This window comes from Pyxicephalus adspersus, chromosome 3 (genome assembly GCF_032062135.1).
Source record: "Pyxicephalus adspersus chromosome 3, UCB_Pads_2.0, whole genome shotgun sequence".
NCBI lineage: Eukaryota > Metazoa > Chordata > Amphibia > Anura > Pyxicephalidae > Pyxicephalus > Pyxicephalus adspersus.
The window spans coordinates 27,586,039-27,612,979 of NC_092860.1; the positions used below are offsets into that span (position 1 = coordinate 27,586,039).

The following is a 26,941-nucleotide window of genomic DNA, read 5'->3' on the forward strand; positions in this document are numbered from 1 at the left end:
ATTTAAAACATCAACCTAAAAGAAGAATCCTTAGTAAAAAATCTTTTCACAATAGGAATATTAAAAAAAGTAAATAAAATGGAATAGTCCTAATAACAGCAAAATTAATTTTTAGTGTCAATACTCACTTCTGTGGGTATAGATTATAGTGTGATTGAGTACAAACTGCAGGAGAAGGTGCCTGGTCCATGTAGCTGTTTGCTGGGATGACATCAGAAGCAACAAACCTTAACAGAAAGATGAACAATGGATGAGTTATGTATGCAAACAGCAAAGACTTTACCGCTGTTTTGCAGATATTTAACATCTTCCTAGAGTACAGGCAGCTACTTTGTGTTGATATGTTTCATGAATATATGTACCCTATTAAAAATCAATAGGATCAATAGGAGCTTTAATTATCAAATCTTCTACAGCTTTACTCAATATAACTCTACTTTACTTAAGGTACAATGGTATAAATTCATTTTAGATGTTTAAATATACTGTACATTACACACCTCATTATTCCTCAGCAATGCACCTATTGCTGAGTTTTGGACTTAAAGTGGATAACTAGACAATATTTTTACACTTGGGAGAGTGTGTGGAAAACTTAAACAATCTGTCAAATTTGTATTACGGTGTCCTATTGGGCAGATTTACCTATTAATTTGTACTGGTCACCACTGTCATTGGTAAAGAAATTAAAGGAAATGAAAAATATAAGGGCTGCTTCAAGATTTAACATCGAGGTGAACACCTGGCTATGGGACAACTGTCTAAAAAAGGAATACATCATAATATAATGTATTAAATGTGTATTGTGTCAATGACTGTCACATCCCAATCATATAAGTACACAAATAGCAAAAAGTAAACATGGGACTGTATACAATAAATCTGGGACAGATTACATTAAAAAGTATCTGTGTGTGTGTGTCAAGCCATTAGAATTCAGATATATTACCTAATGTGCATATCACAATGATTTTACACTGTAATTTTTTTTTATATTAGTCCTATTATAGAGTTATCCACATAGGTGGGTATGCATAGTAGACTCAAAAGATTCTAATGACATGCAATATATATTTCTCATTTACTGAAAAGAAAATTTCAAAATAATACAGAAACTGCAAAGAAAAAAATGTTTTTTCTTTGCTAACCAAATCAAGCATTTCATCCACATTTACACTTATATTTACACAGATACTGTATGTTAGGTTTTAGGTATAGGAAAAAGAAACAGTCACAAACTACTTAAACAAAGGGATAATAAAGAAATAAATTGCACATAAGTTGTTTTGGTTGGCTTGCCTTTGATAAAATACAGAAAGCTGAATAATATTTAAAAAGGTACTTGGGAATGGGACACCATGATATACCTTGGTCATAATTATATTATATATGCTACTGTACACTTACATTACATGTTAAACTATTTTCTTTATTTATATTTTTAACAGATTTTTGTGTTTTTTTTAAAGTTTATTTTTAAATTTAATAAATATTAAATATATTTCGGTGAGTTATGCCTAAGAATTATAGCTAGGAATTGAATTATATTTTGGAAACTGTAACTGCAGACATGAACTGCACATAACACAGTTGTTTCCTCTACAGTAACATAAGAGATCTGATAATATAATGATTTATCAGCATTTGGAAATTCACTGATGAGATAAACAGGTGGTTCGTATAGTTGGAAAGGGTGGTTTCTCTTTTCTAGATATCCACTACATGACCAGACAGTTCTGACACTACGTCATACGATATGTTTAAATCTGTGGCATCATGTGAAAATACAAGTGCATGTACCGCCGCTCTTAATTTGAAACTGCACCCAATATTCTGACCTGGTAAATGGAACAACTTCTGCTCTCGAATAAGTATGAAAATAATATCTAGCCTTTCAGCAGCCAATGGTAATCCGGAGTGTGACTCAGGGTGGATTTTACCTGCAAATAGTGGTAATCCCGAGTCACACTTAGGGTAGCTTTATCCTAAAAAAAAAAAAAAACCCACTTATCTTGCTCTGTTGTCCTCCCCCGTCGTGCTGCTGGTCCCCGCAGGTCCTAGGGACACGTCCAGCTCCTCTGATTTGCAGCCGCAAAGTGCAGAGATGATCTTCGGGGTTTCCCGGTGACGTTGGTGCAGGCGGGCAGATCGGCGGGAAATTTAAATAATTTTGTATTGGATTCAATACAAAATAGCTGTATTGAGTCCAATTCAAGAACATTTTTATATTTATATTGTGTTTTTTTTTTTTAAAGTTTATTTAGAAAATTAATAAATATTAGATTTATTTCGGTGAGTTATGAATTGTAGGCTAAGAATTATAGCCTACAATGTAAAATAAATTTCCATGCAAAAAAAAATGTAACGCTTTTCGCATGGAAATTTGGACGGAAATAGAACACTAGGGGGGTTAATAATTATGATGTGTATGTAAAATGTCAGGAAAAGAAACTTACTCTGGAACAACTTGCTTTATAGCTGGCTTCACATAACCATCTCCTTTAGCTGCAAGGAATAAACAAACACAAAAGAAATACATATTAGGGGGTAAATAATATAAAAAGCACCACAATTTATCCCTCGTTTAACTGACAGATAGTATACAGAACATACATGGACAGATAAATGGTTTATAGAAAATTACTTACAAGGATTGCAGAGAACTGGGGTGTAATACTTTGAGAACACTTCATCTTTAGGACGGTCAGGAAACACGTAAATGAGATAATTGAGGTCACCCAGACGGTCCGCCAGCGAACGTACTGAGAAATCCCGGCTTGTAAAAGGCATCAGATTCCACAAAGCTCTGTCCGCTAGAGAAACATATGAACGATGTATAGTACACATAAGATGGCCACTGCAGTAATTTAGGAATATATCACAAAAATATATTTATAGTTAGGTTGAAACATGTCCATCAAGTTCAACCACTAGGGAAACATAACCCAGAATAAAAACAATTAGACACAATTGATCCAGAGGAAGGCAAAAAAACCCCTGGTTTAATTTGCTCCAACAGGAGAAAAAAAATCCTTCCTGATCACGTGAGGCATATTGGGGGCCGAAGCTAATTGTTAACCCCCCTAGCGGTAATCCCAAATGTGACCCAGGGTGGCTTTTACATGCAAAAAGTGGTAATCCCAAGTCACACTCGGGGTAACTTTAGAAGCCCCCCTTACCTTTGCCCCGTGCTCCAGCGGCGATCGGATGGTCCCGCTGTGATGCTAGGGGCGCCGGTCCGTCAGGTGGCGTGGCCGGGAAATTTAAAAGCAGATTACTGAGTAATCTGCTTTTAGATACAACCCGGGTCCCGACCACGCCGCTGCTCGCATCAGCAGTGGGATATAATTATATATATGAGATTTGCAAATGACCAAATTATGAAACACAAATGAGGAACTTACGTAGTTCAAACTTCCATGCTATTGTGATACCTCCAATTTCTGAGTCACTAAAGCGCAGAAGAAAAGTCCCATCCCTTTTATTCACCAACATGTCATGAGCCTGCTGCTTGTTGACAAAGCCTAAAATTGCCCTGCAAATTAAAAAAAAAATCAGAGTTATGACACAACAATCATGAAATGACTGCATAAATATTATACCATGTTTAGAGTTGTATGTAACTATATACAAGCAGTGCAGAATTGGGTGATACTGTATCTTAACAAAGGAAGATCTGTGCCTTCACTAAGGTAGTCACCTACCTCCTTTTCCATTATAGACCACATAGCATATATTTACAAGTTTCCCCACTACCTCAGAATGCTACTGATGTGATTAATGTGTGCTGATTGACCGTGGGGATGACTAATACATACATAGCCATCTGTCTATTTCTAACCAGCAGGTATAAAATGATTCAATTTGTGAGTCTTTTTACATGCAGGCTAAGCATACATAATATTGTATCTTGGTATGCAGAAGTTAAGGGTGTTTGCAATAGATGGTTATTACTTTTCTTAACAATGCTGTAATAACACAATACTGTTAATTAAATGCAGTTTATCTTTCACTGCCATTACCACTGGGGCATTGGTAAATATTCTTTTACTGTAGATTATGTAAAATTTGGGAATGCGTAGGGACAACCACCAGGAGCAAAATTTTCCCTCATTTTGGGAGGTTTACACTTTTGCTTCTTTGTCTCAGTGGACAGAAACTGAATATTAGTCATAGAATAATACATTTGGACAGGAACCAGATTTCAGTTGTTCTAAAGACAGATCAATTAAAGATGAGTACTGATTGTGTATGCTGTGTGTTTTATTACTTTGCATTATAAAGTAAGCTCATGCAGAAAATATTCATGGAAATGCAGAAAAAATAATGCACTGCAGAAGGGTATGGAAATGTCTTCCAAGCTTTACATACCCATCATTCCAGTGGGGCTTGAGGTGCTTCTTCAATACCTCCATCACTCCATCAAACCACTGCCAAAATGTGTAATTCCAGCCAGGCAGGTTCTCCTGTTAAAATGCAACATAAGGTATCAAAGTGAATATATGCTGTCCACATAATGTCTTCTTTGGCTGGTAAAGAGATTACCTTTCTGATTCCCTCTGACAAACCGTTACCCTTTTAAATGGATGGTATTTTTATAGTACATTTAGTTAGGATAAAATGATGCCATGCCCGTGAATTTCCTTCATATACTAAACAGCAGCTCATCACACATGAAGCAATATAACATTATCTACATGCAAGCTGATAAAATGTGTACAGAGCACAAATCCTTTACATATACCAGGCTGGGAATTATGAAAACACATTAACATATAGATGTTCTGACACAATTTCTTCCTTTCAACATTTAGTCAACCAAAGTAACACCTTTACTGTGTATCAATGACTGGGGCACTTTGGAAACATACACCTGGAAACTTTACAAGTTGGCTTACACTAAAAAGATTTGATTGTCACTTGCAGATACTATTTACAAAACTGGATGCTGTCCAGAATCCAAGACGTTTCTGAAGTACTAGACCTCTTACTGCTGTAAAGTATATTTCGATACACACAGCTGACTTTTTGTCCAGCAAAATTGACTGCCGACCTTTTGCTCTAAGCTGCAAAATTTAACAGCACCTGAAGATGTATGTTTGTATGGCAGCTTCTGGTAATGATAGACAACATATAAGTAACCTAAACTAAATCAAAATACCATTTCAGTTAACATTAATCCCCGTATTCTATAGTTACCGTGTGCTTGATATAAGCTGACTGAATAAGTTGATGCAGAATCTGCTGATGTATTTGCAGCCACTCAGGAAGAATGCCAGAAAAGCTTGATGCAGAGTACGGGAAAGTGTAATGATCACACACCTCGGTGCCTTCAGTCAGATAATATTTTACTTTGAGCAATAAATACAGAGGCTCTTACAAAGTAGCCTATTGAAAGCTTTTAAAGCAAACCTCAGATCCAATAAAGAAATGTTAAATAAAGGTCTCATAGTGGGACTTAAATTGTACTTTAGGAAATCCTAAATCAGGGATGGATTATTGAATAAAAGGACAGGAAATGTCCCTTCTGCAATAATTATTCTCACCTGCTTGATTGCACCAGCAAAATGTAAAAAAATGGGGTTGCCAGCAAATACCCAGCAATCCCAGTTTGACCTAAGCTTGCCAAGACTGAATGAGCTGATGTGCAAGTTACATCATTGCGGCAAGTTCAAGTTGAAGTATCAAGTTGAAGATTGCACAGTTAGGAAGAAAAGGAAGAAAATGGTGGTGCCTTGCAACTGAATGGGGACAGGTGTGCATAGTGAGTATTAGTTTCACTAACAGAAGACCTGTTAAGCATAATTAAACAATTTTAAACAAGTTGCTAACACGCTGTAGTAGGCTTTAAGTAAAACAGATGGCCGAAGCTCAGTGACAACTTGTTTAATGCAGATGCAAAAAAAAAAAAAAATATGGAGAAATCCTATTTTTGACATGAATGGGAATATATCTAATGGCAAAATACGCAGTAAAGCAGCTTTATAGTAAATCACTCAGATGAGATGAAAGGCATGGCAACAGGCAAGTAAGAATTGCTTCCCTACCCTTCTGTCTAACAAACATGTTTGGATGCAGTTTTCATTCAATTACTTCTTGATCTGATTTTTTGGATAACTGAAACTTTAATGGTTAATATATTTACAGCAAGAAGACTTATGGAATAACCTTGAATGAGAGCCAGCACTGACTGTATGACCTATAAACTGGGCACAGGATGTAATTGTGGCCTTCTATTAATATCTCCAGGGCAGATTGGAATAAAATGATCTTCCTTAGCCTCTCACCCTGTTGAACTGGGCCCAGGACACAGTCATGTTGTTGTAATCGTCCTTGTGGTTGCTGTTGTTATTGAAAAGTTTCTGTGCCAAGAACACAAGATTTTCATCACTGAGCCCTCGGTTGCTTTGAACTTCTGCCTTAAACTTCATATTTAGAGCTTCGCACAGCTGCGGCCAGAGAACTTTGTCTGGAACTACAAATGGCACTCGGCCCTGTAAAGAGAAGTTGGGAACATTACATTTGAACATATGGGAGACTCAATCATAAAATATTGTCTTCATACAGCTAGTTATATGCATTAGTGTTAACGTTCGTGTTTGGCCTAAATGGTTAGCATTAGGGTGTGGATAGGCACATGATTTCAGGCAGCTCACCGATAGTACATAACATGCTTTAATGATATTAGTTTGCTAGCTCCAAAGACTCCACCAGCCCCCATGTGTACACACACAGTTCCTATTCTGTCTGCCTGATATCTGAGCTAACACAGTCTGCAGAAGTTAGTCTTGTCCCACCCACAACCTGATTATCACCAGGTTAGGGCTGAAACAGCATAGTTTGCCTGATTATCTTTCTCTGTATGGATAACCCTTGGTGCCTTACTCTGATAAACAGGAATTTGAAGTGAAACTCCAGCTAAAGCGAAACATGGCCTGTTTTACCCCACATCTTTCTGAAGGTGACAATGTTGTAATTTATTAGTAGTTTGGGAGGCTAGCACTCCTATTAGCTTTTGCTCTATCTCTACCCATTAAATATATTTTTTGTCCTGATCATAATATTGATACAAAAGGCATCTTAGACAACAAAACGAAAACAACAAAACCCAGAATATAAAAACATTGGGATGTAGTTACACATCCTTTATTGCTTTGCTTATATTATGCCAAAAAAAAAAAACACAGCCCTAAAGCATTTAATTCCAAGATTAGATAATATGTCGATATACCTGTATTAAAAAAAAAGTACACATGAGATCACATCTAGTCACATCCTTTATATTTCTACACATTTTGCATAGTGATTCATTCAACAAAAGTGCATGAATGTGCCTTAAAAGTATTAATTAGACATCAGACAGGTAGGGGGAACACATCAAAAATTGCTGGTTTAAGAGCAGCTGTCTTTTTGAATTTGTCCTCTAGGTGCCATAGTGTTCTTTTTAGTTCACAATGAAAAGATTTGTTTATTGTGGATGAAAACAAACATCGCACCACAGTGCAAACATTATTAATGACACATGCTAAGAAACCAATGTACTGAAATTTAGCTCATTAGTCTGCACAGGATAAATCATGTTCTTTTCCTAAAATAATTACTATGCAAATTGTTTTTTCAAATATATCCCTTACTGTTCCCCATGACATGTTTAGTAACACATAAAATATATTAGGTAGAAGTTAAGTGAGGGTTTTGAACATAAAGGAGTATTGTAGGTTGGGCATCCATCCAACGGGACCCTACATATTACTTTATACTACTGGATTAAAATCTACAGAAAATATTTACTTACTGGTTCAGCAAATGCATTGTCCCATAAAACGGTTGCTGTGGCATTATTGTCCTGGCTTCCATGTACAATGACCACAACAGGGAGAGACAATGTCTGGAGAATGAATATAAGGACAGCAGTTACATTTCAATCCCAGTAGGATGAAAAGCACAATTTACTCACCACCGAGCGCTTACCTTGACCTGGAACACTAGTTCATTTCCACCCACACTGAACTGAGACTCGAACAGGATGGTGAATTTCTCCTCTGTTACTGACTCTGCCCCCCGCCTGTCTGACCGCTTAATCCGCTTTAGAGACTGAAATATGGGGTGGAGGGAAAACAAACAACAAATAAAATAAAATCAAACATAACATAGCTAATGTCATTGCATTATTTCTTTATTTTACATGGTTTGCAGCAGCACTCCCTTTATAACACACCTATAAACTCCAAATCCCTCATACACATCCAATGAATCCAAACAACTTTTTTATTTTTATTTTCAACTTTTGTTTGTTTATATTGTTTGAATATCTATCCATTTATCCGTACATACAACTGTTTCTGAATATGTATGATAACGAGTCATCCAACTTGATGTATTACTACATCAATATATAACTTTTCTATGCACTAGGATATGATTATATTCCATTTGTACTAGGCTAAGCAAATCTCTTTATTACATGCCTTTCTCTATAGTTTATATCTATTCAAGTCTCTTGATCCCCTGAGGAAGCCATTGATTTGGTGAAATGCATCAGGAAACTTTCGGAGACACTTAGATTTCAACTCTTTGATGCACTCTTATTTAGTTTATATTTGATTAACACTTGTTCACATGTATATTTTAATATTGATCTGCTATCCTATATACTTATATAGTTCATATGTAATGTAATATGTAACTATAAAGTAATACACTTTTAATGCAACATTACCTTACTATTGTCTTATTTTTCAAAAAAACATTCACACAAATTCTTTAATACCATTCAAATAATAAACCAGCAAAAGCCTTTTTCTTCTTTCCTCTCTATTGTCCATTACATATTTCAGGCTTGGCAAAATAGAACCTTCCTTACAACTATATAGTGAGCAACAAATGCCCTCTTTTTCCATGGTTTGCAGAAGTATAAGAGGCATCAGGCCAAAAGTATTTTTTTTTTTCCAATATAAAAAGAATGTGCACTGAACACACATATACATACATACAGAACTACAGACTTTCAGCTTTAATTTAGTGGGTTGAACAAAAAAGATTGCATAAAAATGTGAGGAACTAAAGCCTTTTTTTTTAAAACAATCACTTCATTTCAGGGGCTCAAAAGTATTTGGACAAATTAAACCATTTGCTGGCAATGACAGCCTGTAGTATTGAACTCATGGACATCACCAGATGCTGGGTTTCCTACTTTTTAATGCTCTGCCAGGCCTTTACTGCAGCGGCTTTCAGTTGCTGTTTGTGGGCCTTTCTGTCTGAAGCTTAGTCTTCAACAAGTGAAATGCATGCTCAATTGGGTTCAGATCAGGTGACTGACTTGGCCATTCAAGAATATTCCACTTCTTTGCTTTAACCTCCCTAGAGGTTAGAAAAAGTTGCTAAAAGCGGTAATCCCGAGTCACACTCAGGAGTAGGTAATCCTATGGGAGGTAATAGAGCCTTACCTGATCCGCCGGCACCTCGCGTCGTCCATCACCGCGTCCATCACCGCGTCCATCACCGGCCGGCTTCTGCATCCGATGAGTCAACGGTGCGTGTGTACGTTGCCGGCAGGGCGGGAAATTCAAAATATATTTGTATTGCATTCATTTATTTTACAGTATATATATTAGTATGAGTATAATATGTATTTTAAAAGCAAAAAAATATGTTTTTTTAATATATAGATTTTTTTAATTTATTCAATGTATTATTTTTACATGATTTTGTGTTTCAAAGTTTATTATATTCATACTAATATAATATACTGTAAAATAAATTTTCATGAAAAACAATGTACCGCTTTTAGACATATAAAACCAGAAAGAAATGAACCGCTAGGGAGGTTAATAAACTCCTGGGTTGCTTTGGCTGTATGTTTTGGGTCATTGTCCATCCGTATTACGAAACGCCTCCCAATCAATATGACTGCATTTAATTGGATTTGAGCAGACAGTATGTCTCTGAACACCTCAGAATTCTTTTGGCTGCTTCTGTTCTGTGTCACATCATGGATAAACACTAGTGTCCCAGTGCAACTGGCAGCCATGCACACCCAAGCCATCACACTGCCTCCGCCATGTTTTACAGATGATGTGCTATGCTTTGAATCATGAGCTGTTCCACGCCTTCTCCATACTTCTCCACTCCTAAAATTGTAGCAATTTCTTGGATGGTTTTTTTTCTATTTTTGCAGCTTAAGGATGGCTTGTTTCACCTGCATGGAAAGCTCCAGGCCTTTTATTTGCTTAATTGATAATGACTTAACAAAGGAATTGCCCAGACCAGCCCATGAAATAGATTTTGAGTCAATTGTCCAATTACTTTTGACCCCCTGAAATGAAGTGATTGTGTAAAAAAAAAGGCTTTAGTTCCTCACATTTTTATGCAATCTTTTTGTTCAACCCACCGAATTAAAACTGAAAGTCTGCAATTCAACTGCATCTGAGTCGTTTCATTTAAAATTAATTGTGGTAATGTACAAAACCAAAAGTTGTTTCTGTCCAAATATTTATGGACCTAACTGTATATGAAAAAAATGTGGATAGCAAAGATAGAAAGGACAATAATGTGTGAGTTAATGTATACGTTCTGTAAGCTTAAGATTAAATGGCCAATAAGCCTTTATTATACAACTGTTCAGGAGATGATAACTACAAAAGTAGAGTTTGTAAGTCAGAGGAATTATTTACCTACATTAAACTGAGGTTACCGGCTGTATAAAATTATTGCAATGCATCTCCTTTCCTTGAAATGGCTGAAAAAAATGAGCATGCAGTTGATCTTAACTGTACTACTGGCTAAGGGTACCCGTAGACACAAGATGACCATTACCCATTTGGCCATGACCATTTTCTGTCTAGGAATCACTTCCTAAGCAATAGGGTTCTTGGCCATTACAACAGCACTGGAGTGAAAGAACAGAAGGCACGTTTTCACCATGAGAGCCCATATGGGTCTTAACTCAAACAATGCTATGCATATAACTCTGCCTACAGCAAACTGACAGAAATAATGAAGCTGCAATTGCTGATCCATTCTCAAAATGACTACCTTCAATACATTTGAACACATGAAAAATATGCAGATCAGGAAAGCCAGAGCCAAACAATAAATCCTTACCGGCCTAGATCTTCCTGCGTTAATCACTCAAGGGCAACCCTGAATGGTACTGCGCGAAAAATTACAATTTCTAAATAGTTCAGGACTGAATCTCTAAAAAGATGAAAACTAAGGCACATTCAAAATTCAGGACTGAATAACTGAATGCCAGATAACCCCAGGTCTAAAAGAAGCTTCACATCTGAAGTAATAAATTCCTGATAAGGTACTGACTGAAGCGTTCAATGTGTGCAAAAGTCCCTGAGAAGCTCAGTATAATAAAATATACACCTCCTATCTAGCCAGCTTACCCCCAACTTCAGCTCACAGCAAACTTGCTTTGGTGCTTTAGCCTAAACAGCTTTAATCATAGCTGTGATTAAGGCCATTTATTATGAAACACATAGGCATATCAGACTTATTGGCTTGAACGAAGCCGGAGACCTTGCAATAAAAATGTACCCTTTGGAGGAGAATATGGTGCTGCTTGCTTTGTATTCCTGAGAAGCTCAGCATTCAACTGCAGATTGCTTTGAAAACTCAGGACTGAAGATTCCTGAGAAACCTTTAACCGAAGCAAAGAATTCTTAAGAAGCTCTAAACTAAAGAGCCCTTACATCATACTAACCGTTGGTGAATAATAAAAAAATAAATGCATCATAAAAAAATTACCATATTTCTGAAATGAGCACTGAGTGTTCCAGTAGCCTGGTGGTATTCCATGACACAACAATTGTTCAAAATTTCTCCGCTGCTTTCACTGTAAAACATAACAATTGGTTAAGCTAAATAATTTCTGCCTGTAATTTTTTACAGCACAGTATAGTGACAGAACCATATGTAAAAATAATCTTTAACAGCAAAAAAAACAAAAAAGCATAGCAAATGACAGGTATATTTTGCCACACATACTAGTAGTATGGGTTAGGCAATAAAAAAAGGTCAATTACATATGTGTAGTACTAGGAGAGGAAATATATATATTTATTAAATAGAGAAAAAAAGGGCAGGGGGAGGTCACAGAAGGGCACTTTCAGGCCAAAAGTAAAGGTAAAAGGAGAGAGACACTGGAAAACACAGAGACACAGCTGATGCTGATAGTTACTTGCGTGTGTTTTCATTCTTCAGCAGAGCCTTGGCTTGTACTTCACTGATAATGGTGGCTTTGACCTGTGGTGGGTTCATATGGACGTTCAGTTTACCACCCACCAGAAGCCGCACTGTTGCTGCAAACTTAGTTTGTGTTTTCAGCACTTGTGGTGGCTGTTTCTCAATGATAAACGTGCTGCAGAAATAAAAAACAATTGAGGGCTCAGAAGATTACATAGATTATACCAGGCTATTACAATATTTAGGAAAATGTACCCAACTCTCTTTATTATAATGAAATTCTCTAGCTAGCAGAAACACAAGAGTTTTTAACCGCTAACCATTCCCTGCTTTAAAAAAGATTGCTGGACATACAATTTAATTTTTTACTTATTTTATATTCAGAAACCTGAATCTGATTGGCTGTTATGACTTGTAAGCAACTGAAAAAAACACATGTAGAATAACAAATATTCTATGCAACATCACACTATAAGATAATAAGTGCAGGTCTAATCTTTCACTGGACTTGGAAAAACCGAAATCTGATTGGCTGCCGTATGGCATTACATTTGTATAATAATGCTCCTAGAATTGCTTTAATTATGATATTTTTAAACTGCATTACCTGGTGACTAAAGCAGAGATTATGTCAGTGATGGTAGCGTTTAATTCTGCAAGAAGTTCCTCCACAGGACCTGGAATAGGAAGCTGTTGGCAAAGGTGCTCTGCTCGCCTGATCTGCTGTCGATTTTGCCAGATAATTTCTGCAAGTTTTTCACACCTTTTGGGAGAAGGTAATTGAGTTATCAATAAAGCAAGTTTTAACAGGACATCTATAAATGGCCAATACAAACTTCTTTATTTTGTGTGACTTTATGTAATCCAAAACTCCTGATTCATTTAGATCAAGAAAAAATACTTTCTTTAGAATGACCAAGACATAAATACAGATCAAGTAATTAAATATGAACTATGAATGGAACTTTAGGAAACATTTTAAAAACAGAAGAAACAGACCTAAGCTTTCATGCGAGTTTTTCATGTTTTTCAAGGCTCTTCATAGGAAGAGCAGTGCACATGTGTTACATGTTACAATGGAAAGTCCAACATATAAACTTATATCAAATACTATAACTAGATTTTTTTTTTTTTTAAATATTGCTTTAAACAAGCACATCATTAAATAAGGAAAAATAAATGCTATAAACTGGCACATAATATTCATCCAAAATAATCAAAATATGAATTACTAGAACATAGATTAGACAAATGTACAAAAGGTAAAACTTGAAATAATTAAAAAGGTTATCGAATATTTTTGTATCGAAAATTCCTTCTTTTCAATGTTCTGTCACAGTCAGATTAGTAATACTTTACAAATTACAAAACAACCAAAGGAGATAAAATGGCTTTAATCTCAACAAACACTCACTGGACCACATGTACGTGTGACATAAAACACAGAAACGAAACAATTGGACATAACAAACTGTAACCACAGCAAGATTACTGGCTGATAATATTTCTGCTTTTGGGGCCTGGAATCATCACATACCATGTCTGTAATAGATCTAAACTTCCTTCTGGAGGTCCACCATTTCCTGCCAGTTGTTGCCGTCTCTTCCACTGGATCAACTCGTCATCCAAGATAATCGTTTGCTGCTTCCGTAAAAGCTGAAGTGTCTTTTGGTGCTTCTCTGACAGATCCTGCATAAGCAACATTGTAGGATACAATCAAAAATAAGTTGGAGTCAGTAGCATTGGAATTTCAAAACCATAACCTATAGTGGTATGGCAGTTGATGGTGATATTGTTGTAGCCTCTTTGACAGTTTACATTTTGAGAAAGCATTGGATATTTATTACCAAAGACATATAGTTCATGTTAAAAAAAGATCCTTGCAACTACTAGTCCAAACTCTTTTATACTGGGCTCTTCAAGTGGGCTTTTTAACAGATGTAATAAAAAAAGTGTGGAGCTTATGATGGGTATTTACTTTGCAGGAAACAAATAAAAGGCAAATGTCTCTTTCAAACTAAGAAAAAACAATAAAATCCCTACATTATGAAGTATGAAGGAAGCTAAACTATTATATTTTAAATACTATTTCAGGAGGAGTCAAGGTACATTTTTATGTGAAACAAAGAATCTTTTAAAATGTTGTAACTTTTTTGCTCTTTCAAATACACTATTTAGCTCTTGAACCAAAACTGAAGCAATGCAAAGAAACATTCACATATAAGTTTACATAAAGGGAACTGTACTTTGGAAGTTGTGCCAAAAAGGAGTAAGCAGTATTTCATGTGGTCTCCCTGCAGATGCCAACCCCCCCCCCCCCCTTTTCATTATTGACTTGCCTAATGCATTGTTCTGAACTATGTCTCAGTGTGGAGGTAGCCATCTTGGCAGAAATAAATAACATATTATTACAACTTTATTCAGTTCAGATACAGAATGTAAAAGAACCATCCTAAACCATCTTTTTCCATATGACTCTCTTGTAACCGAGCTAAAAAAGCAAATAACACATCACAGTAAACAGACATGATGATGTAAATTACATCACATGAATGAATTTTGATAACGTACCAGTCTGTATTGTTGAAGAGTTTGGGCTTCTCTCTGTAGCCAGTTTTCTAGGGAAGCTTGTCGTTGTTGTAATGTAGCTTCACGAGGCATACGCTCCTGAGGGCTTAACTGGGCCAACTGGGCAAACTGAGCTAAGAAAGGCAAGCAGAAGCAAGTTACACACAGTCACATCATAACATTGTTTTATTGAACCATTAGCATCAACTGAATTGTAATAAAGTTTAACAACTAAAATCTAATATAGGAAAACCATGCAGGGCCCATCAAACTGTTGTGGGTACTAAACAGAGATTTTTATGAGAAGGCTATCATTGGGTTTGGAAAATCACCAGCACCCTCAGTGAAAAAGGGGATTGGATTTCAGGCTGTTACTACTATGGAACTCCACCTGCAGAAACCATATATCTGATATTTGCAAAAAATGCTTGTTATGCAAATCTTTATATAGAATTTAGTAAGTACGAGATACCATAAACGTCTGCTTACTGGGCATAAAGTTGGCGCTAACATACTTCAGCAAAGGTATTACTTAGAGGAACATTGCTGTTACTGTACACAGCATTTAAAGTGAATATGACCTTATATTTGATAAGCATGTCATGAAGACTTTACTTGCCCCAAAGAGTCAACTGCAATGCAAGCCCACAAGCCCTACATTTTTTCTTCATACATTTAGCTGGAAACCTATTTAGAAATAATTCTCTGGCAGCATAACATTATAAAAACTTCTTATCTTCCACTGCTATTTCCATTACTCCCAAGACGATAAGCCACCCTGGGCTTTCTGCCACTTGCTTTGGGATGTTTGTTTACTTTTGGAACAGTGATGTGGTACACTGTATGCTGATGCTTTTCTGGGTGTAAAATGTTGCCTCACTAAAGCATGATGCATGTCCTGCTGCTGGGAGCTTTGCACCCTCCTCCTCTACAGCATGTTTACCAAGGTTATGACAGCAGCAATCTTTAAAGAAGTTTAATTATTTCTGCCGGGATTTCATGATTGAGAATCCATCAAGCTGTTTAGAACAAGTCAAAGTGTATAATTATGGTACCTATGGTAAGGAGCTTTTCTTTCCAGCAGGCTGAACGTTAATTGATCTCAAAATAACAGCAATAAGAGAAACACAAATAATCAATACAAATGATCCAAAGAACTAGTAGCAAAATGTAAAATGTCCATGAGCTTCAAACAAGGCTAATCACTCGCATATCTTAGTAAGAACAGTCATGAGAGAGTTACGGGGGCTGCCAGTGCAGGCGTCCTTCTAAAAATGCTGGCTGTGACCGATGCTAAAGTCCAAGAACAAGCATACTATATATGAGTGTCAATAAAATGTCAGAATTTATTCCAATTCAGGGATTCAGACTATTTTAAAGTCAAATATTCAGATCAACTGCCTGAGAACCAGGATTCTGAAGTGAGTTCAGTAATGGTAAGCTCTTTTATTCAATCATGATAGCATCTCTTTGAAGTGAATGCAAATCCTAACAATGAACTTCTCTTATTTGCTACATTTGTCTGCAAAACAAACTATTGATAATGGTATATCTGTCCTAGAGATGTAAAAATAAAATCTGTTCATTCTGGCAGATTTCTTGTGATCCTATACATTTCTGCGTACAATGAGGGTGTTTTGGAGATGAGAAGAGGTCTGTATTTTTTATAACCCATCAGCATATGAAGTAGGCAGGACTGACACTGAATGCTTAGTCTGTTACAGAATGGCTGTTACCAGATCAGGTTTAGGATAAGCAAAGCAAAAAACAAAGTTTAATTCTATTCTAAATAATCTTTTTTATATTAAAATACTCAACTTGATATAAAGAATAGATTACCCACATGCTTCTTCAACATTTGTGTAAAAATTGAAAAACAGTAATGTACAGAAAACAAAGCAGTGTTTGAACAGATTCAGGAAACCACCTACATTGTAATTTTTATCAGTTACCGTAGTTTAAAATGATATACTAATCCTGCTGCACACTTCATTGAAAACAGTCAATGACATATTAAAGGGATATTTTTAGCAGTTCAATTGAAGGCTGCAAACTGCTCACTAAGTAATCAATAGTGAGGGTGAATCTTCTAAGTGAGGACACAGACAGCAATGTTAAAAAAAAAAACAAAAAACAAAAAACAAAAAAAGCAGAGACAGATATATTACATTTTGCACATTCTACAAAAGCTTTAAACACAATGTTTTTTTTTTGTAGATAAATAATGTTTTTATTTTATACATGTACAGTACAGGCTGTGCTTTCGTCTTAGATTTTTCTCCAGAAACTTTAAAACTCCAGCCAAAATAATTAAAAATAACCCTTTGGGTATTCTAGTAAATAACCTAGCCTTAGGTGGAGTTCACCATTTACGTTCACAGTGCCTGGTTAAATGGGATGACTCACTTGGTTTGTTGATTATAAAAGGTTCAGTATTCACACACAGTACTCATTGTGCACAGTTTGTTTGGTTTGCTTGAGCTTACATACATTTTTGGTTTTGAGTCTTTTATTGTACAAAAACTATAACCATCAACAGCATTAGGTTTTAAGATTCTGTGTCGGCAATTATTTGTGTGCCTGGGCTACTAACTCTGTGAAGTACTAGAAAAAGTGTGTGGAAAATAAATTACTAGTAATGCAGACCATTATGAAGGGAAAAATATTTATTACAAAAATAACTATAGGGGAAAAACTTGTCAAAGCAAAATATTAAAAAAAAACATTTTGTGCATCTCTGTAGTACATGTACATTTTCTGCACAGTGTCCAAGTCCTTGCTAAGAGCAGAGAAAAGTTACTGACATAATGGACATTACTCAGCACTGCCCATGTCTGATCTGCATCACAAAAAACAGTTACCTCTAATCTTCTCTTCCCCTATATAACCTCTTTCTTTAGATTTTAGTAACTCAACTGGTATTTGTACTTTTTAAACAAAGATAACAAAGAAAACGTTTAAACAGTATGTTAAGGCGACAAAAATTGAGCAAGCAAGAAATGTTTATTGTTAAGGTTTTAAATACACAATGCTTTTGAAGCATCTCTCTAACCTGTAAAAATACTTTATCTTGCTACAAGAAAAAGATCCTAAATACAGCTTCTGGTCTGCTTTATCTCTTCTATCTGGAAACTTCTATTATCATACTTGATCGTTAGAGCTGTTCTTGTTAAAACTGGATGGGGACCTTTGGATCAACTTACCCTGAATCCTCAGACTTTCCTGGTACTGTATAATAAAGTATTCCTGTGTCTGCTGCAGTTTTTTCAGTCCATTCTCCGTGTCTTGAGTGATAAGCCTCAATTCCTCGAAAGTCTGATTAATTTGCAGGTGTTTCTGTGGCATGGTGTCCACAAGACCACTAACTGGAGAACTGGACTGCAAACAGAAATAATATGCAGTCTGTGAACAATTCTTTAAAATATGATGCTAAAGATGAATGTCGAGGTTTATTCAATAACAGAAAGAATAAAATAAATACACATAAAAGGACAAGGAATACAACCTAAAAAACAATAGAATATTTCCATGACATCAAACACGAAGAACTAAAACAAAGTCTTACATTGGTTGCTTCTCTTACAAGCCGTTGTTCGTGGTATAAAATATGTCTGATGCATCGGACCAGCTCCATGGGACATCGTTCATATGTGTTCTATAAAAGAGTGGAATAAAAAAAAAAATAGTTAAGATTTTACTAATCTGCAAATTAAACAAAAAAACAAAAACCTACTTTTTAACCTACCTTAACTGAGTTTAAATCCTCCATGTGCATCTCTCACATGGTCCCCCCTTACAGACACCGCAGCTTACTTAAAAGGGTATGAGCAACGGAGGCAGTGCTGCCAAACCAGAAAGTCGTGTGCAGGACTAAGTGTGGCCAAGGCACTGATTGACAACCCACAGGCTAGTGAATCAGCTGTGAGAATGCAGAGAGCCACATTCACTGCAAAATCTTCTCACACCACAGTCCAAGCAGGAACAGCTTGAAGGGAATGTCAATTCTGCTCTGAATTCAGCAGCAGTGCAGCGTCGTTGTCACACCATCACAAGAAACTGCATTATTTGACTTCAATGGCAGATTTAACTGGTATTAGTAGGACTTTGACGGAGGACTAAGAATAACCCAGTAGAGGGGTTTAATCATTTACACCTCTATCCAAAATAAGATAAATTAGTTTTGTCCGCTTTCTACCCTAATCACGTAAAAGTAATAAACGTGTTATAAAAATAATTGAATGATTTTAACTCCTTTGGCTAAATCATTTATTATTAAAAAGTTGTCACTAAACTATTTAAAAGTCCTATGACCACTCACCTTAAACTGTGTGGCATAATGGCCAAGTTTAATCTTCAGTAAAAAGCCATCTTCACCAACTTGGTGCTCTGCCTTCTTTTGGAGCTCCTGCACCAGGCCATCTAGTAGTTGTGTTGCTTTCATGCTATCCTGTGGGTTCTCTGGATCCACAGAGTCCCTGGTAATCGCAACATAAAAATTATTTAAACAAAATTAATGTAAATTACACAATCTTAAAACGTTTATATCAATTTTAGTATCTAGAAAAAAATGAGTACTTTATGGACATGCTTGTTCATTTCTGACTGCTTCTGCAGAATTAAGTTAAACGTAAAGTACACTAAAATTCAAGGTGTACACTAATATTTATTCCCCCTCTGACTTGTACAACTTTATGTGTAATCTGATCTCTTGCTAATTACACCTTGTCAGAATAGCAGTAAGTCAGCTTGGTAAAAATATGGAGTAATATCTTTGAACCCTGCTGGCTACAAGTGGTAAATAACATATAACAATATACATATATCACATTTTTTTACAGCAGTATGTTTGAATGGTTGTTCTAAACATAAAGTAGAGAACCATATTAACCTTATTAATTCTAAAAAATAATTGTGTTAGAAATAGAATGGTAATTTTGCTGAGTTTACCTTATCTCCAGGCTGTCCAGGCTTCCAATTTAAGAAATATGGTAATATAATAAAACAATAGCCAAATTTCCACTGCTCCAATGTGCTATGAAATGACAGTTTGTGGCCACAAAACCAGATATGGCAAAGTGGAGTACAGATTTTATATTAAGAACTACAAATAACTTAAAAACATTAATGCCCCTCTCCTGGCCTTTTTTTTTTAGTTTGGACTTGGTGGATGCCCAGGATGATGACTGTAGCCATAATAGTGCAATTACAACAACAGAGGTAAAAACTGCTTGTGATACTTGTTTTATTTGCACCATGTTACATCTACAGGGCAATTTTTCATGGGTCCACTCACTCAGGCCAAACAGGACTGATGGATAAAAGGTTTATCAGAATGTAAAAAAAAAAAATCTAAAAAATTTTTTTCAAGTCTTCAAGAAGCAAAAACAAAATGAAGGGTAATAAAAAGCGGGAAAAAAAATAACGAATAAGAGAGCAGGGGAGTGGGCTCTGGCATGAGAGGGGGAATAAATAGGTAACAGAGTTAAGATGGTTAAAAACCTTATGTCCCTCTAACCATTAAAATTTTCCCTTTTATTATCCTGTTTTTTTGTTTTGTTTTTTAATTATGGATGTTTGGCAATCTGAAGCACGTGATATACATACCACGATTGTGCCTCAATCCACTGTGACAGGTAATGTCGCACCTCTATAGGAAAATGTTGCCCGTAAAGTGCTTGCATTTGACGCAGGGCATCGCCTTGCAACTGCTGTGCCTGGATCCACACTGCCATGGTGAGAATCTATAGAGGTGAAAGATAAAAAAAAAAAATACATCAGATATATGTGTCATGTTTAAGCAAAATAGTGCAGTTTTTCTGTGATTCTAAATGGAACCCAGTAGAATAGATGGCAGGAACATATCCGATGTGAGGAAACCTAAAACTTGATAAGGGTTTTTTTTTTATACATTTATAAATTTACTATATTTATATAGAGTTTTTATCTATTCATCTATTCATGGCTGATTTACAGACTTTGTCATAATATGCAAAATGAACATAATATGTAAAATCATAATACTTAATGTACTGTAGAAATATGCATAATACACAAAGATTTCCATCCTGAAAAATGTTGTCTGAGTTAACCTAAGAAACAAAAATTCAGTGCAACACAAAAAAAGCAGATTGCACTGCAACGCATTAACGGAAGACTATCACAGAAATATTGAGGCTGCCACTGGTGCCCTCTGCCTAAAGATACCTAGCTCAAAATTGCTAGTTATTCCTTCACCTTGACTTTTCTAATGGGCATACTTATCTGTGGTCAGTCACTCAATTAAAGTCTAAAATGGGTTTTCTTTGTGAATTCTAAATGCCCACCTCACAAATTCATCTCCAGCATAGGTTTTGAACTGTTGTAAAGAAAGTGATGTAACTTCTCTGGTGTTCTGTACCATCTAGACCAGGGGTGCCCACACAAGTTACATTTAAAATGACCAAGTCAAAATGATCTACCAACAATAAAAAGTTGAACATAACTCCTGTGCGCGGTAGAGTTTATTTTGAAAGGCAGGGCTCCGCAATCTACTTGCGTTGCCTTTGCGATCTACCAGTAGATCCTGATCCACCTGTTGGACACCCCTGATCTAGATACTTGTAGCTCACTTCCTGGAATCTATTACTGCTAATGGAGGATTTGTGGCTCAATAAAATAATCTTTTCTCCTGTGAGGTAGTAAAGGAGACCCTTAACTCTAATTCCTATGCTTGCAGAAAAAAGTGTGTATTCACATGGAGTGACCCTTGGCTCATTTACAACAACTTAAAAGCCTTAAGTGGCCAATAGAAACCTCACCCTTGGGGGTAAGAGAACATAAAGACGTTTGATAACTGAATAGATCGCCAGGAAGTGAAATAGGCTCTGAAAATGTGATATGAATATGAATCAATATGATCCCTATTTAATGTACAGCGCTGCGTAATATGTTGGCGCTATATAAATCCTGTTTAATATTAATAATATTAATAACCCAGTAATAGGCTTTTTGATCCTGGAGATACAACAGCACCTCTCAAAAGGATTGTCTGACCAACCCATTGATTAAATTCAGTGTGACACCAAGGTATAACCCCAACCCAGTACAATGCTGCATAATATAAAGAGAGGTCTGGCATACGAAGGCCCCAAACTGATTTTGGGCTAAATAAAAGGCTCCGACACAGGCGAGGTCACAAATTGCACCAAATAAAGTTGAGGATATGTAAGTAATTTATTTTTAAATAAGAGTCATGGATCTGGATTGATATCTATAAAAGGTACAGAACCCTAGGAAAGATAATAAATATTGAATCAATATCAATGTGTTGTTCTGTGGTCAAACCATTAAAATGTACTGAAGTCTAAGTTAGAACAGGGAACTGGAAAATTCAAACAGTACAAGTATTAAACTAAAAACACCCTGCAACCCCTGTCACTATTGGGAGTAAAAATTTAATACGTTTTGGTTTCTACAGTCAACCTTATTATATGCTTAGGGTATGGTTGTCATTGGTGGCACTGGCTAACCTGTGGGTAAGAAGGAGTGCTCACTGTTGCAGAAGACATTATTTCCTGGTGAAACAAGTGAGTTGAAGAGAAGAACAGCCTGAGATGGAATGGCTAATAAGAAAATAACACAGCAACATGCAATAGTAGAAAGCAGATGGACAAAGAACAAGAAAGCAGCTGAGTTATGTCAGGAGAAGAAGTTGTCTAAAGTACAGGCAGCTGCACAAGACAAAGCAAGCAATATATGCAGGCCAAAGCGGAGGATCAAAATAGGAATATTGCAAAGACATGATAAATAGCAAAGGGTAGTGGCCAAAACACCATCCACGTATATATAGCACATCATAATTTTTTTTTTTTTTTCCAAGACAGGTACTACATCGTTTAAAGACATCTGAATGTACTGAATTTGGAAACTTCAGGTACAACAGGGGTTCCTCTCCTGCTGCTTTATATTTAACAGGACCAGGAGTTTACAGACTTTGCCTGGAGGGCCAGATTTATTTATCTTCATAACAATAAACAAAAACCCAAAAATACAAACTACGAAAATAATATTAAAATCTTGACAGTGCCTGTAAAAAGTCTGCCTTGTGCTCAGTCCTGTCTTATTATCAGTGTCTTCCTATTTTTTAGTGTGACTACCCATCACACTGACCTGTTAAAATCTGGGGGCTCCCTCTTAACTGGTCTCTCCACAATACACCATTAGGAGGGTGTGGAATACTGCTGTGGAAAGCCGATAGTGATACAGGTGGCCCCTGCGTTAAGGACATCCGACATATGGACGTCTCTTACATACGAACGGGTATCCTTGCCGCTCCTGTGCAGGACAGATGGTCGATAGTGGGGAAGGGGCGGATTGATGACGTGCAGAATAAATCTTGTGCTAAACAGAGCTGAGGTTGTGGTTGTAACATTTTAATGACCAAGACAAACTCTGCAGTTGTTTTTTGCATATCAAAGCACTGCTTGCTCCAGAAGTTAATGAATGTCTAGGCTCCATAAAGATTTTTTTTTTTTTGCTTTGTTTGTGATTAACTTACAGTGAGGATTTTATACAGTAACTGACACCACACTGCCTAATATGTTGAAACAAACATCTGTCCTAATTGCATTTATTAAAATAATGTACCTCTTCCAACTTACATACAAATTCAACTTAAGTACAAATCTACCGTACCTATCATGTATGTAACCCGGAGACTACCTGAATCAACTTACCTACTGCATTATTAGGAGGCTGCAAGAGGAGCCTACACTAAATCTATCCCCCAAAAAAGCTGGACAGTAATAGGTTAACATTTCATTTCAACACTGTTGTTGTTGACAGAGGACACATTTTGTCAGGATTGTATTGCACAATGTCTGTTTAGATGAAGAGAAGTTGGGGGAGGAATGTTTTAGATCCAAGTACACAAGGAGTGGATTATACAAACATGATGAATGGAATTCTCTGATCCAAGTTGTTACTACTGATAATTTCATTTTCAATGTAGCTATTGTTGAACAAAAAGGGTACACATTACACATATGATGAAATATCATGCCCCGATATACAGGTTCTTCTGCACTGCATCTTCATAGAAGTAAGCTAGAGAGAGAAATGCAAATAAACATGGCTGGAAGCTCCAAGAAGTATGATGCCGGTTTGTCTTCTACACCAAGCAGTTACTGCATGACTATAACTACCGGCAAGCAAAGTGTCACTTAGTACCAGGATGTTGCAGCCTACAATATTGTTCTATGCAAACAAATTATTATACTAGAAACTACATAGTGTAACATACTTGGTTGTATAAAGACTGCTCGGGAACTGTTAGGCGAATTCTAGGAATCCATTCACAAACCAAAATCTCCTTAAAGGGATAAAACCAAAGAAACAGTTCAATCTTCTAAGCTGTATATCCATTACAGGACAGTAAAGGGAACCTGGATATATTGTGGAGTTTAAAAACAGAACAGTAAATGCTTTAATGACTGTGTTCTAATATTGGTATTTTGTCTAGAGGCACACACTATGGAACATAAAAATCCACATTGTATTGCATTAATGGGATATATAACAAATACCAATACTCCAATTGCCTACATAATACCTTTAAAGGATATCTAAACTCAGAAATTTCACTTTACATAAAAGGGTAGAAAACCCTTTCATGTATGGTCAAAATTCAGTGTTTTTTTATTGGAAATCCCTATTTTAAAAGAAAAAAAAAAGGGGGGGGGGTGCAGCACCGTCCCTTATTTGAATGGGAGCGCAAAGCCTCCCGGGATTTCTACGTCATGTACCCTCGGGAGGCTCTTGGGTGCACCTTCTGTGCATGCCCGACCATCTCCTTACTTGGGTTTTAACACCTTTTTAATATTAAAATGGAACCCAGGTGTATGTGTGAAACTCCAGTCACTTCCCACCAGTTAAAGCTGGCCAGGGAATGACCCCAGCTAACTGTAAAGGAGAGTTACACACAAGGTTTTGAAGACTCCAGCAACACAGTTATGGCAAGACTGGTATGCAGTGTCTTCAGACTTAAGTGGTGGATCACCAACGTTACCTACTGCAGAAGTCTTGCTATTGGACTGTCTGCAAGGTCTAACAGCCAGTGTAAAAAGCCTAGCCCTAGGAAAGCCTACGACCACTGATCTGTGCTATTACGATTTAGATAAGATAGTTGTGACTCGATCACATCCTCTGCCATATGTTCGGGGTAACCTGTCCCACTTGGGTACTAAATTGGAGAGTGGTGGGTGTACAGTTAACCTCTAGTCACTGATCTCCCCTTTAAAGAATGCAGTGAAAAGCACTCGACTGGAAACACTTCCTGGTTCAGAGTTGTCTTTGGACCTGGTGCTGGCTGGGTAGAAGTTGTTTGTTTTAAAATTTCTGATCAGGAGTTATATTAAGGGTCTATTAGTCTCTGATGTGTCCTTAAATTGTATGCCCAGGCAAACTTGACAAAAGAATGTGGTCAGGATTTAAATGCAATCTGAGGCACTGAGAAGTTTCCTGACTGTCTTGGTGACAAACAGTGACAAAGGGCAGCAATCGAAACCTGAAAAAAGCTTTTGGCGGTTCCAATTACTTAGAACAAAACTGGAGCTAGACTTCAGAAAATCAATAATAGAGCTGTTAACATTATGAAGATAACAAAGCAATGACAATAAAGTGTGCCTAAACTCTGCAGTCCACAGTAAGTAAAATTCAAGGAAATGACCAGATTGGCTTAAAACAAATTTAAGAAGCAAAAAAAGATTTAAATTAAAAAAAAAAGGAGGGGGGTTTTATTCTGTAGACCTCTCAAAATGTTTCTGTACAAGACTGGAGCTTGATATCACATAACTCTCCACAACCTTCCAGATATGATTTAGTCATGGATCACTAATTTCTGGCTCAAATTTACTAAGGAATATGACGATATAAACATTGTCAATGAGAAGGCAGCCAGTTGAACAAAAAGAATGGCAGGAAGAAAATTAGAGCCACTTCGCAATAAATTGCGCCCTGACACACCTCAAATACAAAGTTTTGACTGAAAAGTCCTAAAGCAACAATAAAATGAAAAACTGCATTACGTTGTATTCAAAGGCAACTAATAAGAATTATGATGACTAGGCTTTTAGTGCTGATTGAGGTAGTGATGTAGAGGTGTGATAACCCGGCTGAAACAATGTAACACTATAGGTAACAACATAGGAATTAGGGAAATTACTTATGTTAAGTGAAGTTTGTAAAACCTGAGATCTGCAATTTGACCTTTTGTGTATGTATTGGGACATCCACAATATGGAACATTGGCAAATATCTTTAATGTTTTCCACTTACACATAATCTCGCACTGTAGTGTGATTGACTTCAAAGTGTTTGAAAATTATAATATATTAAGCAATTGCTTCTCCAAGATTATTGTTGATGTTTTCATCTCGGGCATTGTGTTAATACACACCTAAATGCTCCAGACCAACAAAATGCCAAAACTTCTGCTTTTATAGAAGTAGTCACACTTGCTGATGATCAGTCAAGTGCATTTGGTCAGCAGAATTAAATTTATGGAGCTTTTTCTCCACGCATAATCGAAAAAAAAAAAAACCATTCTGACCCGATTTGCCTCATTGCTCTGAGCTGTAATCATATGGGGTGTTGGAATGAAATAATTACCCCCTCTTCCTGAAGACACAGGTTTGTTCTGCAAAATCTATCAAATATATGCTGGCATCAGAACCAATATATTCATAAAGGTTTCCTGTATATTCTGTTTCTATTTACTGATACTACTTTTCAAATATAGGATTAGTTGTACACTGATTTTAGGGACTGTGTTAAATAAAGATTTGCTTTTAATTATATAAATTTTCTGTCTAATATGCCTAAAAAAAAGTTTTAGACTTTTAGATTTTGTCTACAAATATTAGGGATTCATTGTTGTCTCTAGGCATACTATTGGAACACACTTTTATCTAGCAGAACTTGGCTGCTGCCGACTCTCTTATAGCCAATTCCTAGGGAAGTGGTAAGGGTGTACACCTAATATTTTTACACACCACTTCTGCATTTTGTCCTTGGTAAGTAAATATTGACATAGCGTGCCATATGTTGTTTATCAGAGCTTGTACTTCTCTGACTTGAGACCAGCTAGGAACCAGTTGATTTTTTTTTAATATTGTTGTGTCCCGATATGCAATACCTTAAAATT

At 36.4% G+C, this 26,941-nt stretch overlaps 1 protein-coding gene across 1 annotated transcript in view; it reads right to left on the reverse strand.

The window, feature by feature from the left end:
* LOC140325941 (signal transducer and activator of transcription 5B) overlaps positions 1 to 26,941 on the reverse strand; it is a 102,574-nt gene that overhangs the window by 6,483 nt on the left and 69,150 nt on the right. The window contains exons 3-19 of the mRNA XM_072404064.1: positions 20,365 to 20,501; positions 19,079 to 19,235; positions 18,326 to 18,415; positions 17,964 to 18,138; positions 14,764 to 14,894; positions 13,730 to 13,881; positions 12,800 to 12,955; positions 12,188 to 12,367; positions 11,755 to 11,842; positions 7,972 to 8,094; positions 7,796 to 7,888; positions 6,288 to 6,494; positions 4,372 to 4,466; positions 3,405 to 3,535; positions 2,649 to 2,813; positions 2,457 to 2,505; positions 129 to 227 (exon numbers count right to left, since the gene is read on the reverse strand). Coding sequence (XP_072260165.1) covers positions 129 to 227; positions 2,457 to 2,505; positions 2,649 to 2,813; positions 3,405 to 3,535; positions 4,372 to 4,466; positions 6,288 to 6,494; positions 7,796 to 7,888; positions 7,972 to 8,094; positions 11,755 to 11,842; positions 12,188 to 12,367; positions 12,800 to 12,955; positions 13,730 to 13,881; positions 14,764 to 14,894; positions 17,964 to 18,138; positions 18,326 to 18,415; positions 19,079 to 19,235; positions 20,365 to 20,492 — 2,219 coding nt within the window. The 5' untranslated portion in view covers positions 20,493 to 20,501. The remainder of the gene's footprint in view (positions 1 to 128; positions 228 to 2,456; positions 2,506 to 2,648; positions 2,814 to 3,404; positions 3,536 to 4,371; positions 4,467 to 6,287; positions 6,495 to 7,795; positions 7,889 to 7,971; positions 8,095 to 11,754; positions 11,843 to 12,187; positions 12,368 to 12,799; positions 12,956 to 13,729; positions 13,882 to 14,763; positions 14,895 to 17,963; positions 18,139 to 18,325; positions 18,416 to 19,078; positions 19,236 to 20,364; positions 20,502 to 26,941) is intronic.